This window comes from Sparus aurata, chromosome 10, assembly GCF_900880675.1.
Source record: "Sparus aurata chromosome 10, fSpaAur1.1, whole genome shotgun sequence".
Lineage (NCBI taxonomy): Eukaryota > Metazoa > Chordata > Actinopteri > Spariformes > Sparidae > Sparus > Sparus aurata.
The window spans coordinates 28,356,215-28,375,154 of record NC_044196.1 but is presented as its reverse complement, the minus strand read 5'-3'; the positions used below and the strand labels follow the sequence as shown (position 1 = coordinate 28,375,154).

Sequence of the window (18,940 nt, the reverse complement as noted above, 5' to 3'; positions counted from 1 at the left end):
ATCATCTCCCACATAGTCATATGACTAATATTGTGGAAATATCAATGCGGTCTACGTAGCTTGTGACATGAATAAATTTGAACACATCTGTAGCTTCCTGAAACATTAACTGCCACGATTTTAAGACAACATGCGGCCGAGGGCGGCAGGTTGGAACTGTGCAACAGCAATGCAAAACCTATTTTTAATTTTCAAAACATGAGCGGCTAACATTACATTTGCTAGGGGCTGTTTTCAGCTTTGGTGTGCTTAGTTTTTACACAAAGCAGGACAGTGCGAGTGTGTGTGTGTGTGTGTGTGTGTGTGTGTTCATGAAGAAGCAACCCCCCCCCCCCACTCCGTGCAACCTTGTGGTTAATTGGTGTGTTTTTGCACAGTAACGGAGCTCCGCGGCACGGAGGAATCTGTATCGGGGTATGTCTCCACAGCCAACACATGTTAGTAGAGCTAATCTCAGACGGTGTTGCATTTTCCTAAATGAAACTTCATTCCCCCTTTGAAGCCCAGGATTATGTGATAACCAGGGGAGGGGCTGGTACTGAACGTAATTAAACAGAACTTGATTTGACATGAGAGTAAATGAAAGCACTTGTGTTTTTTTTTTTGTTTTGTTTTTTTATTTCATTATGCGCCTGGTGCTGGGGCAGAAAATGCATTTTATTCCCTGCGATGGAGCCGACTTTGCCTCGCTGTAACCGAGCTTCTCCAGCTAGGATATTTTTTTGGCCTAATTGCCGCCAGTGGCTAAATCCTATCCATTTGCATCGATCTCCTTTGAAGAGAGATGCAGATGAGCTTAACGAGTGTGCTAATTATGCTCGCTCGGCGTGGGGAGCCTGCTGTAACCGCAACTTGTGTGTGTGTGTGTGTGTGTGTGCTTATGCATATTTGAAATTTTATGCCTGTGCATGCCTAAGTGTTTGTTTTTGGATGTGCATAAGTACGGGGGACAAACAACCTGAAGTGAAGGAGAAGGTGACTCAGTTTTAAAAAACCGTTCGGTGCATGTATTAATAAAGCTGCGGGCCTATATGTGCCGCGATGGCTTTGTTTGGGAGCGGCACATACCATATGTTCAACTCGGTGTCAGAAAAAAACTACCTGCCTCTCTCCTGACGAAACACGGGAAAATGGAACTATTTTGCGGAAAACATCCGCGGGACAATATTTTTCAGTGTTGACATGAGAATGGAGACAAATATGAGTGCGTATGTGTGTGTACCTGAGGCTGTTTTGGTCCTGTGTACTGTATATGTGTGTGTGTGTGTGTGTGTTTGTGTGTGTGTGTGCTGCTCTGCCAGCCTGCGTAATGGCAATGACTGGTGTTGTCTCCCCCAGCACACAATAGCCCGGACTACCAGACAAAATGTCACTCGACAGGCCTGTCTCTACTATCTCTCTGTCAGCCTCTCTCCCTCTCCCTCTTCCCCTCTCCCCTCCTTCTTTCCTCTTCGCTGAAAGGGATGTAATGACATGGACGAGTGACAGAGCTGGAGCATGAAAAGCTGTGACACCGGGGCACAATACGTACATTCGTGACTAAACATCTCGGAGACATGAAAGCGCCCTAACAGTTAGATAATTGGCTGTGGTTGCGGCTTCTCAAAGCGAGCCCGGCGACAGTGAAGAGCTGCGACCGTCAAAACACATCAAGGTTAATGGAAGAGTTTCAGAATTGTTGGGTTTCTTTTTAAAATCTCGGTATCGGGGGGGGGGAGCGCTCCACCCAACAGGCAAAGCTTTCGGCACACAAAGAGCATTTCATAGCTAACAGGATGGAGCCGTCCTGTTTTTTTAGATTTTTGCTGTATTTTCATTCTGAGACGCGGGAATCTCACAGTCTGACAAAGGAAAAGGTGGATCGCACTTCTAACCTTTCGAACAGTGTGACCACACAAGAGCCCCATATCACGAAGGCATCAATTAGAGCGAAGCGTATCTAACTAAAAAGCGAGGTATCTCCGTCTGTCTGTATGTTCCTCGCATATCTCGAGAACCCCTTATCTGATTTTCTTCACAGCTGGCAAGTGTGTTCCTGAGGACCGAAGGAAGTGCAGTGTCGAATGTGGTGAAATTGCGACCCATGACTCGGGCTGCAGCCGGGATTACACATGACCCCTCTTGCTTGATCTCATGGGGAAGCAGACTTGAACAAAATGGAGAATACCGTGCCGCAACAACTCGCTGTGGTAAGACATAGACCTATAGGTAAGATTTTAAGTTTCTGCCATCATTAGCATGATAGCCTAAGTTAGCCTTAAAGGTGCAATATGCAAGAATTTTGGTTTTAAATTGTTCGAAAAGAAACTAAAATGGTCAACAGAGTCTGAAGAAATAGCAATTTTGACATTTTGTTGATGAAATCTCTGCAGGGCTTACTGTGTTGTTCTGTGCTGTGCTCACATCCACTGAAGTTAGCGTGCTAACCAGCTAGCCCTAGGCCTGAAAACTTCTTTCTTGTGGCAGTCCAGAGCTCCTGTGATAACGGTGTCAAAACCAAGACTCCCCCAGTTGGAAGAGCTGCATGGCTAAATGAGATAACCGCAACAACCATCAGAATAGAATAGCCTACAGTTAGCAACAGCATCTTGGTGATATGCTGCCCCTATGTGTTAGAGCATGTAGAACTCAACAGGTGGCCAGTTATTACATATAGCACCTTTAAGGACTAGAATGTTAACCTTTGCATGGCAGAACCATCCGCCTCTCTAAGTGGTTAGGTGTGGACCGTGTTTGATGTAACTTGGGCGGCACAGATGAGACTGTGAGCAGTTTAGGACGCTGAAGACTGAACAGATAATCTATGCTGAACAGCCTGCTTTCAAACAGACAACTTTACTTGAAGTCGTCAACATAATGTGAAGAGATAAAAGCTTTGACTTGTATTTCTTGCGTTGCAAAGAGGTTAGCATGCTACCCAGCTAGCTCCTAGCCCGTCCTAGTCTCAAGGCGCTGTGCTAGGGGTGTTAACACAAACACGCATCTGGTCCCCATGCTCCCAGACCACTAGCTGCACGGCTAATTGAGCTAACTAGTCGCTGGCAGCTACAGTCACAGGCATCTGGCGGTTGCTCCGCTGATATTCTGCTCCTTTATATGTTTTGAGTGCGCATTCGACAGGTTGCCAATTCGTACCTTCTGCACCTTTCAATGATCGCAACTTTGAGCTCTCGCTGCAGTGTCTCCATCTGTCTCATTTCCTGATAAGTAAAAACAAAGCATACATTTTGTTTTTCTTTCGACGAGACGGGCTCATTCCACTTCATTTGCCACGCATTCAAATCCCCTCGCAGAACTAAGATGCATCACCACCAGATACACCCAACAATATAGCTAACAAGAATAGGAAATTGGATTTTCAAAACAACCCACGGCAGTACATTAAGTAGAGAGAGAAGTGAGTTTCCACGTGCGCATACATTTATTTTTGAATGCAGCAATGGAAAGCGAGGAAGCACCATGATTTTGTCATACCCCTGCAGAAGGGGTTGCATCAGGACGAAACAAAGTGTTAGGCATCAGCAACTGTCATGTAAGTGTGTAGGTAGCAAGACAAGCGCAGCCACTTCCCCGTTGCAGGAAGTGCTCCCTGTTTAATGCGGGTAATGTTCCCCTGGTCTCCACTGCAAGAGAGAGAGAGAGAGAGCCGAACGTTTCCTCGGACTGCAGCTCGATCACGACAAGACAGGCCGAGGGCAAACAATCTGAGCCAATCAGACACATACATGCACATGCTTCAGCTCAAACACGCCGCGGTTTGGCAGCGAGTAAAGCGGCCGCTGGAGAAGAGAGGACACGACAGGCGGGCTGACTGAAGTGAGATGGATGTTGGCTCTTGGAGGAACCTCACAGCACACGGCTGCCGGGACTTAAGAGATAATTTGCTGCTTGTCTGTGAAAACAAGATGTAAAGCCATACTTCATTGTTGTCCTCGCCGTCCCATCTGCCATGGGCAGGAGTGAAAATGACCTGTGTTTATGTGCGCATGTGGGGGGGGTGTGTGTGTGTGTGAGGGGGTTCTGCACAGAATAAAGCAAGCAATCCGTCCGCATGCAAACCAATCACGCCAAATTAGAGTCCACGCATGCACGAGATCAGACAGAGATTGGCGCGGTTCGGGGCTCGGAAGCTCGCGCGCAAATACACAATCTGGCTACAGGTCCGGTTCACGGTTGACGATGAAGCCTTGTGACTCATAAGGCTTATTTTTAATTATCTACATGGTCATTAAAATGTGTTAATTGTATGCATTGTGTTAATGCTGTGTCAAAGTCAGCTAAGGACGAGGCTCGACGGAAACTATGGTTTAGCGACGCTCCGGTAATGCAGTGTGACCCTGTGTAATTTCAGTATGATAATTGGAAGAAGTCCCCCCCCCACACACACACTAACACACACTCCCTCTCTAGACAAACTTTGGCAGATGAGAAAGCAATACAGCACCCCCTTTTGGTGGGCTCTCTGCAGGGATTGGTGTGTTTCCATCAAGGGGTAACAGCGGCACAACACCTCTGCCAGCCAGAATACACATCAAACAAGGGGAGCGGTTCGCCAAAGCAGAGGGATTCACCAGTGTTTCCCAAATTGCAGCGACGGACAAATTGCGGAGCGCTGCACACTAATGCACCCGACGCACCGCTGAGCCCGTCACTCGGTGTGTTATGTTTGCAGTTTAGTGCACGCAGTGATGCTAAAAAAAAAAATAAAAATAAAAAATAAAAAAGGGGGCAGCGCAAACCCCCTTCTGAAGCCAAGCAACCCCTCTGTGAGGAAAATTAATTATTCATACTAAAGCAGCACAATAGCATAATTCAGCCCTGGTATGAATAATGCATTTTAGACGTGAGGTCTTAAACAAATCAGAGGTAAAAACAAATAATCATAATAATAATAATAATTCTAATAATTCTAATTTAAAGAAATTATTGAAATAAAAAAAGTTTTTGATTTCCTTTTGCAATGGGGGCCAGAGCATAAGTGAGCTCGAGCTTTTTTCTCCTGTCCTCCAAGCTTAGCCAAGATGGCACCAGATTTCACACTCAAACTGAATAATTTAATAACAATTGTAAGTGCTTTTTAAACTTTCGCCCTCATTGCACTGTCTTCTCCAATCCTACATAATTGCTCTGAAAGCCTGAACTGACCAGCCGTGGGAGTGTAACATCCCCACACTCACATACACACGGCTTAAGTGAGACGCCTGAAGGCACCGTGGTGCCCGCTGAAGTGTCACGTCAGTGTCGGATCTGCATGGCACAGCTCGGAAATTTGCCCCGTGGGCTGTAACTGTAGCACGCCATTCGCCATTTTGGCTCAAGCCTCGGAACGGGTAACGGATGTGCTCGGCGGTCCGGGAGCTGCGTCTCCCGGTAGTGGTGCCTTCAAGAACTCGGCGGAGTGTCGTAATTAGCTCAAATGCTGTAATGCCATAAAAGTGAGACGCGTTGGACGTGAGGAAACAAGAATCAGGATGAGTGTGATGTGTCATATTATTTTCAATCATTGTTTTGTATCATTTGTAGGTCTAATGGCATATGAGCCAGACTATTTCGCTAAAAGCCTACTTTTTGTTTACATTATAGTCTAACAGTATAACTATTTTTTTTTTAATTAAAAAAACAAATAATGTGTGCTGAGCGTTAATATGAATACATTATTTCTGAGGGTGTATCAGTTTTTTATGACAATTTCCTGTTACATTTCGCTACAATTTAGCCTCATGCGCGGGATAGCAATTACCCATAACTGTGGACTTTACAAGTACGAGCTAACAAAAGGACAGTGAAGGCAGCATCGCCGTCACTCTTCCGCTGGTCGGACACACGCAGCTACAACAACATGCCCGCTTCTGTTATTGTCCGGAGGTTAGCAGCCCTGTCAGGGGCTTCGGCGGTGGCAGCCGGGGCATACGGGGCTCACGGTAGGGTCACTACATTAGCTTATACCCGGCACTCATGCACGGGTCTTTTGCATTGGGCTACATAGTAAAATACAGTCGGGAACGACTGTCACGTGAACGTCTACTACTCCAGCCTCCGTTAGGAAATATGCCAGTTTAAGGTTGCCTTAGTTATCGACTCAGCTGAATAACGTTTAACGAATAAAACACAGCTGCTGCTAATGTTTAACAGGCTCATGGTTAATTCGGCATCCAAATGGCACACCTAGCAGCGCGTTATTTCAGTAAATTCAAACAATTGTGTAATCAAGGTGACTCCTCCACTGTGTGTCATGGTGGAAAGAGGCTTATTTAAGCAGCAGCTCAATGTTATACGTGCAAGTCTGAGTATGCTGAAAAGGCAACTCCCATAGATTGCACGCTTTGATAGGCTAACAATGCTTTAAAAACTGTAAAACCAACTCAGACCCTGCTATCTTATCTTTATTGAGTAGCCTAATATTGATACTGCACTATGGCAGATAGCATGAGAGAATGCAGAAGGACCACTGCTGCCACCACTGCCAGTGCTCACAAGGATAAAGTGACACACAGCTCCATGACATTAAGGGGTTTATGATCCAGGAAGACTTGATCACTATTAGTGTGTTGGGAACCGTGAAGGGAAATCTGTTGATTGCTGTTTATTATTGTCAGTCGTTGTCATAGATGTTGTCACATGTTATCTGCTCCATATTTCTTGTTTCAGGGTTCAAAAACAGCGACCCCGATGACTACCAGAGAGTGGTGCGTAACTGTGATGTTAAAGTTCTTAATAACTTTCCCCTAATGCAGTTTCTGCTTCAGTTATCATGTTGGAGAACGTGATCCTAATTATGCATTTTTGAGATTGGTTTTAGAGGTACTGTGGCATTCTTTTTTTCCCCGAAGTATGCCAATGAATTTTTTTTACTTTAATTAATACTGAATGGAATTTATTTATTTAATTACCCCCTTTACTCTTTTCCCCTCACTTGTCGTGCAATTTATTAATCTAGATTGTTTTGGTGCGAGTTGCTAAATCTTTGGAGGTATCAGCCGTGGAGATGTCCGCCTTCTTACCAGCATAGTTGAACTAAATGGCATTTGGCATGTGGTGCTAAAATTGTTAAAAAAAAAAAAAAAAAAAAAGAACACCCCACACATTTGGAAAAAGTCAACAGTAATGTCTCTTTCCAGAAATCATAACCAGGTAAGGTTGAATGGTACGATTACCATCTACCAAAATATCACTCTATAACACAATTATCATTATTTTTCTCTTACAGTGACCCTTAATGGAATGGAAACACGTTTTTTTGCATGTAATTTCACAACATAGTTTATACCGATAGATGTGTAAACTTAATCGAAACCTGAAATATAGATACTGATAACACTGATAAGGTCAAATAAAAATGTCTTGGATATAAAATAACTGTCAATTTTCATACGACAAAACACCTTAAAACCGGTGTACCACTGTAACCCTTAACTAGGTTATTCATGATCATCTGTAAGCGTTGTGAGCAGTTTCATGTGAGAACTAGATTTGATCTACTGGACTAAGATCACCAACCATATCACTGCACAGAAGGAAGCATGCGTCTACTCACGGATCACGGGCAATCTAACTAAGCTAGCGAGCATTACAGCTCAGCTGAGGACGCCGTTAATCTCCTGTAATGGCAAGCATGAACCTTTTGTCTGTTATTAGATGCATGGTTCCTCCTGTGCCCTCTCCAAACTTTTCCAGAAAATCTCAGATTCACTGAAAAAAGAAGATTTTTTTTTTTTTCTGAAAGCCCTGTCTCTGTGTGTGTCTGCCTCTCCAGCTCTTTGAGACTGCCAACAAGTACCATTTCTACCACAGCCTGGCCCTGCTGGGTGCTGCCCACTGTAGCAAACCTGCTGTGGTGAGTATAGAAGCGTAATACCAACTCTCAGAGCTGGATGCACTTCAGTGTTCTTTAAACCGTGTCAGTCTGGTCCTCACTTAGATCATCAGTATTCCTTTGGTTTAGGCCACAGTGACAGAGGTTAGAGTTTGGACACACCTGTGGGTAAAACCTGGCAGTGGAGCAGTGTGTGTGTGTGTGTGTCCTTATCAGATCATGACTAATAGAATTTCGAACGTATGCAAAACCTGAACTGCCAAGTCTTAGCAGTGGGAAAGCTTTTTTTTTTTTAAATCGTCGAAATATATCTAATTGAAAATCAGCAAACTCTGAGAAAGGAGATGCTTGCCAGATTAGCTGTCATATACGGTAAGTGGTGGCCAATTCAATCAGGATCTCTTGGATGTCACATCTAGTAGGGCCTTTTGGGGAGGACCCCAGTGATTTCCAACTAGGGACGCTTCTGCAGTAGCCAGGGCATACGTGCAACGATTACAGAGTAGCTCAGCTAATTTTGAATTTGAGGAAATATGAATTATTTTCTGGTAAAACAAAACAAAACACAGTGAAAACTAGTTATGGGGAGGGCAGAGGAGTCGAAATAAGAGCGGAAAGTGATAATAAGAGGTTAAAACCTCCAGGCACTCAATGTTCCCCATTTTCTGACATTTAATAAATCAAACAACAGATCGTTTAATGCAGCGAATCATAAGTAGAATAATCAACATGAAAAATAGTTGTTGAATGCAGCCCTACTTCAGTTCAGACTGAACAGAATTAAAAATGTTTCTCATGTCTCCCCTCTGTTCAGGCTGGTACCCTCCTGATGGCAGGCATGGGGATGTTCTGTGGCGCCCTGTACCACCAGGCCCTAACGGGGGACCCCGGTCTACGCAAGGTGGCTCCCATGGGGGGCATGGCCATGATCGTTGGCTGGCTGGCCATCGTTCTCTGAACCGTAACAGTTCCCAGCTCATCCACAGGGCACCAACGTGACACTAAACTGTCAGACTGTTAACGGATGAGCTGGGGAGCTCTGAGTGTTGGCTGAGAGGTTGAAGTGCTGAGTTATGTCACACATCTGACCGCTCCCTGTCCTGGGCTGTGGGTGTCGGCGGGAGATAAGGTCACGACAGGATTATCAGTTTTCTACCGCTGCCGTGTGTCTGACTGGTGCCCTTTGACTGTTTTGTTTAGAGTCAAAATGTACAAGCAAATGAGTCATGCATGCATGAATGATTTGTTGAGGTGACATTTTCAATGGCATACCGACTTTGTACTGGGAAAGAAAATCACTGAGCTAAAAGAAATTTCCATTGTTATCCATAAGTTTGTGAGTGTGAATAATACAATAGTATATCATGTTTCTTTATTTTTACTTCATTTTCCCCTACTGCAGTAAACGCATGACATGAAGGGATTCAAGTAAAATAAATACATTTTCTTACACATTGTTGGGTCCTGTAATTTCTTCACACGTTTACCTCTCCAAGTGATCGGCAAGTACACTTTTTGATCAGCTCCATCTAGCTATTCTAGGTCAAGACCAAATCTTAACAATGGGTGTTCAATTCGCATCAACGCTTGAAGTTTTAAATGTACGCAAGATAAACTTTTTTACTGACAGGCTACTCAGTATGCAGTAGTTTGGCCTATGATCTACAGTAATTCATGGTTCCCAGAAGATGAATCCTAGTAACGTTAGCATCTGCTTTCCTTCGGCACTACCGTGAGGTTGTAATCTTTGTCTTTAAGGTAAATAATTCAACTAATTTGTGGATTGCCAATAAATATTGTTCAAATATTAATTGAGTGGTCTGACAGTTTGATTTATGACTAGATACTTGATAAATGTTAGGTTAAAGATTGAAGTTGGCCACCTGTCAAATTAATACTTGAAATAAATAAGGGGCAGCATATCACTAGAGTAACTAGATAGATAGATAGATAGATAGATAGATAGATAGATAGATAGATAGATATACTTTATTGATCCCAAGCTGGGTAATTCCGGAATTACTGCTTAAAGCTGCTAACTGTAGCTGCAGTTAGCTCGTTAGCCGTGCAGCTAGCAGTACAGGTTGGGCACTCTGAGATGGGGAGTATTGGGGCTTTAGACAGGCTGGGACTACCTGGTTAGCATGCTTACTTCCGGATTTACCTCTAATAAAAGAGACATCACGTCTAAACTGCTACTTCTTCACATTTTGTTGATTTTAGGTTTTTTTTTTAACGTTTTCAAATAAAATTCTGACTTAATGGATCTTTGTGTGCTAATTAGCAAATGTTAGCATGCTAAAACTCTTAACTAGAGTAATGAAGATGGTAAACAGTACAAATGCTAAAAACATTAGCGTGTTTGCATCTTTAGCGTTACTAGCCCTCCTAGTACCTACTGGCTATATTGTTCAGATGTTGTATTTCTCTGATCATATACTGTACATTATAACTAAGGTTTTTATTGAGCATATTATTGTTTATTTTTGTCCCCTCCATTGTAGTTACCATATGTGGACAGAAGACAGTTTGTACTACCCATGCATGCAGACCTTCAGTGCTGATTTGGGTTCATGTGCTTGTATGTGGATCCATCCATCCTGTGTGGATTCACAGCTAACGAACAACAAGTAACGCCGGTGCCCGTTGATCAGGTGTCCTCGGTGTGTGGTTTTCAGCAAAGAGAGGGATAAACCTATAGGATGCACGACCTATGGCTGCTGAAGTGAAATCATCTCTCTTGCAGTGCTGAGTGTCTTCACAGCCTCAAGCATTTGATCCTGTAAGTGGCAGAACACAAAAGAGTTCATTACCCACGGCCTCCCCTCTGCCGGGGCCGTGTTCCAACCACTCGCCATTCAAATTGAAAGTGAAATCCATTGAAACACTAATTCGCCTTCCTGACTGTAGGCCCACGAATGGGGACCTTTAGAAAATAGCTGTATAAATCTCCGGGTCAATTTGCTGGGGTGGGCACATAAGCCGAGGCTCTGCTCAGACGAGAAGGCGCTATTGACCGAACACGTTGCCAATGAGCTCTTGATCACGACTCATAAAACCCTCATTAGAATTAAGTAACTATTGGGAAGCATTTTGCTGTTCCAGGCCCTAGCAATCACATAGCTCGGAGAGCTCTGACACCCAGTCACATATCTATGACTCACAACTTTAAATTTACAGAAGTCACCTGACTCAAAGTAATAGGGTGTTCCTCACTGCCGGATGCATATTCGATGTGCCATCATCACATTTAAGCAGGGTGTTTAACACTTGAGGGGATAATCTTGTGATTCTCTGACAAGTCGTGAGCAACACATTTCTGACCAGTTTCACGCGGCAGTCTTATTTCAAGGCTTGTTTATTTCTGTCCTCTCTAGCTGACGTTCAGATGTGCTGATGCTGTTGCTGCCAGCACAGCACCTCTGCGCTAAAATCCAACAAGATCATAATGTTCTGCTCTGGCAGACCACAGTTAATGTGTGAGCACATGAGAGAGGGAGAAATGGGAAGTGAGATACAGGGAGACACTCGTGTCTGCCTCAATCTCTTTTACCATAACTTCTCAGGATATTCATACAAAGCTATTCATTCCTCTCACTATGTGGATGAAAAGCGCTTGTCTTTTCTTTTCGTGTTTTTCCAGAGCTCGGTTTACAGTACACTTAAAGTAACGTGCCTACTTGATGTTGACCTTATTTCACGGTGATTAAAGATTTCTGCAGAGTGAGTATTTAGTCTTTTGCTATATTCATTTAACAATCCAGCCTCACAAGCATGGCTGGATTAATCAATTGTAGGTTTGGGGGCATAAAACATGCTGTTGGGCCCCCCACACACACCAAGCTTATTTGGAAATATGCACAACCCAGTGGCCAGAATAAATGTTGGCATTGTATGTTTCTGTAAAACACGGACATGTTGAGAATACATTTCATCATGTTGTAACCTTTTTGTTTTGTTAGCTTCTCTCATCAATTTTATGTTGTTCTGTGTGTGCTTATGGTCTGGTGAGGTTTAGGCTTAAAATATCTGTATTGCTTGCCACGAACCAACAAAAGATGTCCCCAAGTCTTGTTTAAACCCCAAGTTTTATTGCTGCAAACATAGAATGAGATTTCCTGACTGGTTAAAAATGTCTGTGTCTTGTTGCCACAGACACAACCATAAATTGTCCCCAAAAAATATCCAGTGTGACACTTACAAATGTTGAAACTTCCGGATGAGATCGATGTTTTTGCTTAAAATACCTGATTTTATCCCCACAAGGATGGCTGGAGATGTCCTGGGTCTCATTAAAAACACCTGATTTTGTCGCCAAAAACAACTGTCCTCGAGTCTCCTTATAAATTTCCAGCGGTTTCATTCTAGCAAATTTTGAAACACTGTAGTCCCTCGTCAAAAAATAGCCAGCGGTATCACACTTACCAATGCTGAAACGCAGTCTTGGGCTGCAGTCACTGGTTCAACAGCCATCTCGCCTTTAACTCCATCACACCATAAACATGTAATATTAATGTTATATGGTATATATTTAAGAAATTCCATTATGGTTCATAGGCCTGTGACAAAACGAATATGCACAATATGAGCACAGCGTAGGAGAATGAAAGCACTTTCTTGACTTTGCAAATATAGTTTAAAAAACAATTCCAGCTCAAGGTCGACATACTTGATCTTTTTTACTTTCAACCATATCACATGGTCTTCATATGCAAATGCAGCCGCCCACTTTGACGCCGTGGTAATCCGGCCCTGCTTCCTGGGGTCTGCAGCAGAGAAGCCTCCCCACAGCATGATGCTGCCACCTTCATGCTTCACGCTGATAATGGTAAATTTATTATGATGCGATGGCTAAAAAGCTCAGCGTTGGTCTCATTTGCCTTCTGCCAAACTGCTGCTCAGATGTCCTGTGAGTTTTCTTCCTTCAGAGCTGTCAGTGGCTGCCTACGCTCATTCAGCTTCTGAGGACGGCCCACACCCCGTCCATTTCTTTAAGGAATAAATGGTTCAACATTTTGGGAAATATGCTTATTTTTTTTTTTTTTGCTTTCTGGCAGAGAGTTAGATAAGAAGTGCATACCATTCTCGTATGTGTCCGTTAAATATAAGACTACGCCTACCAGAAGCACTAAATCTCACTAATTAGCTGCATATATCTCATTCTGTTGAGTAACTGTAGAGAACAACAATTCAACAATTTATAGGGAGGTACTGTGTGTGCTGGACTATCTGTTTCTGACTCAAAAAAAGTGACTTTACCTGGCAGAGAAATAGCCAGAATTGTTATGTTGAGAACGATTGATTTAACTGTCCCCCGAGGGCTGCAGTGACATGGAATTTGCCTTTTTCAATCAATGCACGAAGAGCGTCCCTTTATCTTCACGGTGCAGGTTTTGCCCGTAACAGTAAGTCAGCGAGAGTCAGACCTTCCAGGTACAGGTGGAATTATAAGTGAGACCCTATGACTGCACTACACACAGTGAGATAGCATTTATCACTTAGCCGCTTGTTAGCAACCAGCTTTTTAGAACACATAAACACTGTCTCAATCAGGTATTTACTGATGCAATACGTGTTGTATAAAAGATATCAAAGAAAACCATTGCTAACTTACTTCCGGGGTTTTAGCTTCAAGGCAATCCAGCATGCACAATTGCAGTACCCTGAAGCTGAAGTAGCTTGCGGTGTTTCCCACACATTCATTTATTTGTGGCGGTCCGCCACAATATCAACATAGGCTGCCACATATTGATTTTCTGTGTTTGGAACTGCACACCACGTTCTCACTGACTCAAGACACCACACCCGTCAGTGAATCGCATGATGTTATATACTCCGATACAGTGTTTGGTGGTGTGGTGTTTAGACCGCCGGTAAAACCAACGAAGAAGAAGAGGATTATTTCATGCTGCTGGCTTGACTGTAACTTCCTCTGCAAAGAAGACGGCTCGCCTCCTCGTCGAGATCAAGCCCCCACAAAGAGCGCCAGGCCTTCAAGACAGTTTTTGTCATGACCAAGCCGTGTAATTACATCGCCATACGACGCAACTGGGGACTTTTTCCCAAAAGCTAACACTGTGAAAGAAGCTTATGTAACACAGTAATAAAACCCAATGAAATGACTCGTTTTACTGTCAGAGTTTACGGTCCAGAGAGAGAGTCTATAAGAGCCGCCCGTTTACATTTTATCCCCATCCAAGTTAGCTCGGAGCTAAACCGGACGTTTGGCGACACCGTTGGCAGAAGTCACGAGTGCGCATGCTCGATGGCACCCCAGCTGGACAGCCACCGCCACAATTAAAGTCCGACTCTGTGAGAAACACTGAGCTTGTCTTACAGTGAGATGTTGAAAGTCTTTTGCGGCTGCTCCTGTGATGATTTAGATGCATCCTATGAAAGGGCCCGGCGTCATAAAGAGCAATGTTAAATCCCCTTTGACTCAGTCTTGTAAAACAGTACCACAGTAGTGAGAAATCATTAATATTAGCACTGTATGTTGCTGTTTTAATCCCGTAAAATAAAGCAAGATGGTTCTGCAGAAATCAAACCCGCTGGCAGAAAGCCCGTCTGGGGTTTTGCCTCTGCGCCAGCCTGTACTGTTGTAAGCATCAGAGAAAGAAGAAGCACAGATACTAACGGTAGATATTGTTAATTATACCTCCAGGGACTTCCCCTGCACTTCACAAGCTTCCCTCTCCTTTATTTCTCTTACCCTGCAGACGGATTTAATTACATCAGCTTCTTCTGCGGGCCGGGGGAACGACTCCTTGTTCCATTGATTTTCTTGGTCCGAGTCTGTTTTGGTCAAAAAAATGAAGATAGCGGTTGTGCAAGAGTCATCAGTCGCGAGCGGGTGGGATGATAGAGAGCTCATAGGAGCTGATGGGCCGACCGTGGAAAAGACACGCTTCTCCACATCCTCTCCCGGAGACCTGGAATGAAACTGCACCGGCCATCTTACATGATTACCCGCAGCTTCCCCTCCCTCATTCACATGGACCGGGGCACACACAAATATATACCCACAGACACACGCAGGCAATATATTAAAGTGCATGCTATAATACAAACCGCAGCAGCGCCAAAACCCTCTCTCAGGCATCAATCAGGCGGCGGCAGCTTCGCACAGCGGAGCGGAATGACTGTAACGGCCGTCCCGGGCGCTCCTACGCCTCGGTCCCCCGGCTGACCTTTTCAAACCACTTAAATGATGGTCAGCGCTATCACAGCCGCAGATAGATCACTCCCTCACTTCAGTGGACACTGAGGCCCCATCACTACTGCCCCCTTTTCACGGCTTTATACTCAATCATTTCACTTCAATCCGCTGCGCAGAGATGATGGCCATGCATCACAGGAGCCGAGGGGATGACACCGGGGGGAGCGGCCCATTGTTACCGTATCACCATAACCGCTATCAGCTCCGGATTAATGTAATGTGTGGGAACCGTCATTAGCCAGCTGGGAGGCACTAGATGGCGGCGGTGATCGGGGGGGTAAATGAGAGCGGAATGTGACGACGAAGTTTAAGAACCGCGGATAAAAAAAAGTTGAAAGTAATGAATCACCTTTTCCTCCTGTGACCATAATAGTCGCTCATCAGTGATAAAAGTTGGGAAACGGAGAACAGACAGCAGTGTGCAGGTGCAAGTTACAGATCCGACTCTTTATCTGCATGTCATGCATTATTCCCCAGACGTTTCCCGTATGCATTATCTAGTCCAGCTCATTGTCCTATCGCTCAAGATGATGTCTTCCCAAGTTCTGTCCCATTAATAGCGACACTCGACTCAAGCTGTGTCCCTAATCCACACTTTGAACAAATCCTATACAGTTTGTACTCCCCGCTAACCGTCACATTGTACTAAATATATCAACGTTCTTCATCGTTTCTACTAGCCAGAAATGGTACAATACGTGTGATGTCAGTTGTCAAACATCCAACTGCGACTGTGGAGAGCAACTGCCGAACTTCACAAATATAAATCAGCGTTTCTCCCTTAGACACTTTTCACAAAATCTCGGAGCTGTGAAGAGCGCTTCGATTCCCTTTGGGGACTGCATTGTGGGAGAACATTGCACATCGACAGCATACTAAACAGAGCTGCATTTAGCATGCATGCCGCCTGCTTTGACTTCATCTTGTCACTCTTCTGGTGTGAACACACTGTATACCAAAAGACTGCTTTGCAATATAGCAATAGTCTACAGCCATGTACTTAGCCAAGGCATTTAGCATGTTGCCATGCTTACGCTAGCTAGGCCATTTGCTCATTTACATTTAGGGCATTTAGCAGATGCTTTTGTCCAAAGCAACTTACATTAATTCATACATACATTCATACACTGATGGCGGTGGCTGCCACGTAAGGTGCCTACCAGCTCATCAGGAGCAGTTTGGGGTTCAGTATCTTGCCCGAGGACACTTCGACATGCACACCAGGGGAATCAAACCAGCGACCGTCCGATAACAAGACGCTGGCTCTACCCCCTGAGCTAAGGCCTCCCACAATCACAAGGTGACAGGCATAATTTAAAATGTGTTCACCTACGGATCAGGTGATGGCCCCATCCATGGTGCCCCCATGTTCGAAAAAAATAAAAATAAAACAAAGGCAGTGAAAGTGCACACCTGGATGCTCCTATGGTAGGTAAAACATGATGAAGTGCCCTCTAGGGTGCCCTTCCAGTGGACAGATCGTTGTGAGGTGCCCTCTCTTCACGATAAATACATCATGACTTTCTGCGCGCTGGTGCCCTTCTTTCTTTCTTTTTTGCCCCTGCATCTCAAACATCCCGAGTCCGCCACTGTACGTTAGCATCTAACAACAACAACTTATAATGGCGCAAGGGAAAAAAGTTCAGGGATCACAAATCTAGGGATGAATCTATTCTATAGTTGTTCATGCACGCCACTTTAAATCACACGTGTCAACCTGCGCTCACTTAAGAGAAAGTCAGGCGATCACTAAAATTCATCCAAAACTGTTGAGGTGCTTCAATCTGATCTAGTTCTTAGAGCTTCTGAGAGCGAAAGGACAACCTCCGCCTCATTTCCTCCCCTCTGCTCTTCCATCCTCCTTTCCCTGTACTCATTTTACCTGCACTGGGGTACCACTTTTCTTCCTTTTTATATCCCTTTATCACTTTTCCCTCACTCATTTTGCTGAACAAGCGCTGACTTGGTGTCAGAAATTGAATCTTGGAATATCTGCCCGTCCCCTGATACGAGACATTTCCACCACATGCCTGCAATTTCAGCCCGATCTGACTTGCAAAGAGGAAGATCTTTGCGGCGGCACCGATTCTAGACGGGGGTGAGATATGGAGGTGTGACAGGGGAGCTGGTAATGTTTTTCCATTCCTGTCGTTTCAGGGTAAAAGGAGGGCGAAGAAAGTAAAAAAGCAGCGAGTTTAAGAGACATTGCACTCGTTTTGTGACGTATCTCACCGTGTCTGTTGGAGGCCGGGGTTGTCTCTCGCCTCTCATTTGGCAGGCGGGGCGGTGTCACTCCCTCAACTTGCTCATTAAGTGCTGTTTGGTGCGGCATTATCTTGATAAATGTTCCACTTACACCGCAGAATAGGCTGATGAATCAGACACTGTATGGCAGTATGCGGACAGTTCTTCTCACAGCCAGTGAGATTGCAGCGCGCGAAGGCTGTAATGATCCATCGGCAGGCTAAGAGAGAGGTCTGACAGGTTATTCCAGACACCATCAATCCAACGAAGTTTAGCAGTGATGCAGGAAATGAATAACTCGGAGTGTAATCAGGGAGGTTTATGCGCGTATATTAAACAGCAAGTGGTTGTCATGTAGTGGGGAGCAACTGCCAGAGATCCAAGGGTGTCCCAGAAGACAACATTAAGCATAACTTTTACCTGTTTCATTCAGCAAGGACATCTCACGATCCTTTTTGAATTTCTGCATATTTAAAGGAAGAGATCAAAATTATCAAAGTAGATCCACCCTCCTCCGTGCGAACGTCTCCGATGCGGCGAGGGGTGAAATTTCGCTGCGCCTCTGATGCGCCGCCGGAGGTAGTATCAGAGGCACAGCGTTGGCGAACCGAAACCTTTGTGATTGGATGAGCTGGCGGGGCCGTGGAGCGGAGGGGGCGTGTCAGGTCTGATGTTTGTTCAACACGTGATAACTAAACAGATCATTCACTCATCAAAATATAGAGAAAGGAGCATTTAAGACAGGGAATATAGTGCTGTGCGCTGGATAGCGCCATGAAACGAATGTGTTTTTTGAGCATTAAAGCATGTAAACCTATTCTACTTAGCAACCTGTTGTATAGTTAATACTGAGATATCGCGAGAGCAGCCAGAACGAGAATACAAAGAACGGAAGGAAAAAGAAACATGGCCGCTGAACAGAAACGTGTTAATAAAGTAAACATAAAACTGAACTAAAGGACTGCTTATGATAAACAACACAACACAACACAACCCAAAATAGAATTTTGAACATGAAGACGAGCGTTATGTCTCCTTTAAGTGAAGAACTGGCCAATTATGAAGAGTCTGGTTCATTCATTCATTTAGAACATTTTCTATTTAGAGTATGTGTTTTCATAAGAGGCAAAGAGACAAAATACTTTTTTGATGAACAGACTAGCACCTAAAAAAGAAAAAGCCTAAAAAAAGTTAGATGAGGGGGAAAAGAGCCAAAAATGGTCTATCAGAAACGAGTTGTGCGTCGTGTTAAATCTCATAAATAAATCTTCCTCCGAATAATTACGCCGATGAGTGGGTGCTAAAAAGTTACCACAGCCAAAAAAGAAAGTGTTTCTCATTACCTACGCTGTTTATATCTAGTTGTAAAACCATCGCGGCACCACCACAGAAACTTTGTGTGATTTAAATTGAGATTATGCAGCAGCCACCGTCACCATCTGCTCTCTTCCAGCTGCCATCCAGACACTACACACAACTCTTTGTGAAGGCTAATAACATTCATATATGACCTGCAGTCAACCCCACACCGGTCTGTGCCTCCACTGCCTGTGCATGTTGCAAACAAGCAACATTTAACCACATTACTATTTAATGCCATAAATAATTCAAAATCTGAATGATCTCTAGAGGAATCCACTAATATATATATATATATGAGCTAA

General features: G+C 44.2%; 1 protein-coding gene across 1 annotated transcript; it reads left to right on the top strand.

Annotated features, from left to right (window-relative positions):
- The first annotated feature begins 5,768 nt into the window (after positions 1 to 5,768).
- On the top strand, positions 5,769 to 9,267 carry tmem256 (transmembrane protein 256). Its single transcript, XM_030432030.1, has 4 exons — positions 5,769 to 5,921; positions 6,649 to 6,686; positions 7,754 to 7,834; positions 8,628 to 9,267. The coding sequence occupies exons 1-4, from the start codon at positions 5,840 to 5,842 to the stop codon at positions 8,769 to 8,771; spliced, it is 345 nt and encodes a 114-aa protein (XP_030287890.1). The 5' UTR covers positions 5,769 to 5,839; the 3' UTR covers positions 8,772 to 9,267.
- Positions 9,268 to 18,940: the final 9,673 nt, after the last annotated feature.

What these genes read in the sequence shown, in the direction of transcription:
- tmem256 (XM_030432030.1), top strand. Translation starts at nt 5,840, where the DNA reads ATGCCCGCTTCTGTTATTGTCCGGAGGTTAGCAGCCCTGTCAGGGGCT. An exon ending in CCGATGACTACCAGAGAGTG is followed by an intron (nt 6,687 to 7,753) that starts GTGCGTAACTGT and finishes CTGCCTCTCCAG; the next exon opens with CTCTTTGAGACTGCCAACAA. An exon ending in ACTGTAGCAAACCTGCTGTG is followed by an intron (nt 7,835 to 8,627) that starts GTGAGTATAGAA and finishes CCCTCTGTTCAG; the next exon opens with GCTGGTACCCTCCTGATGGC.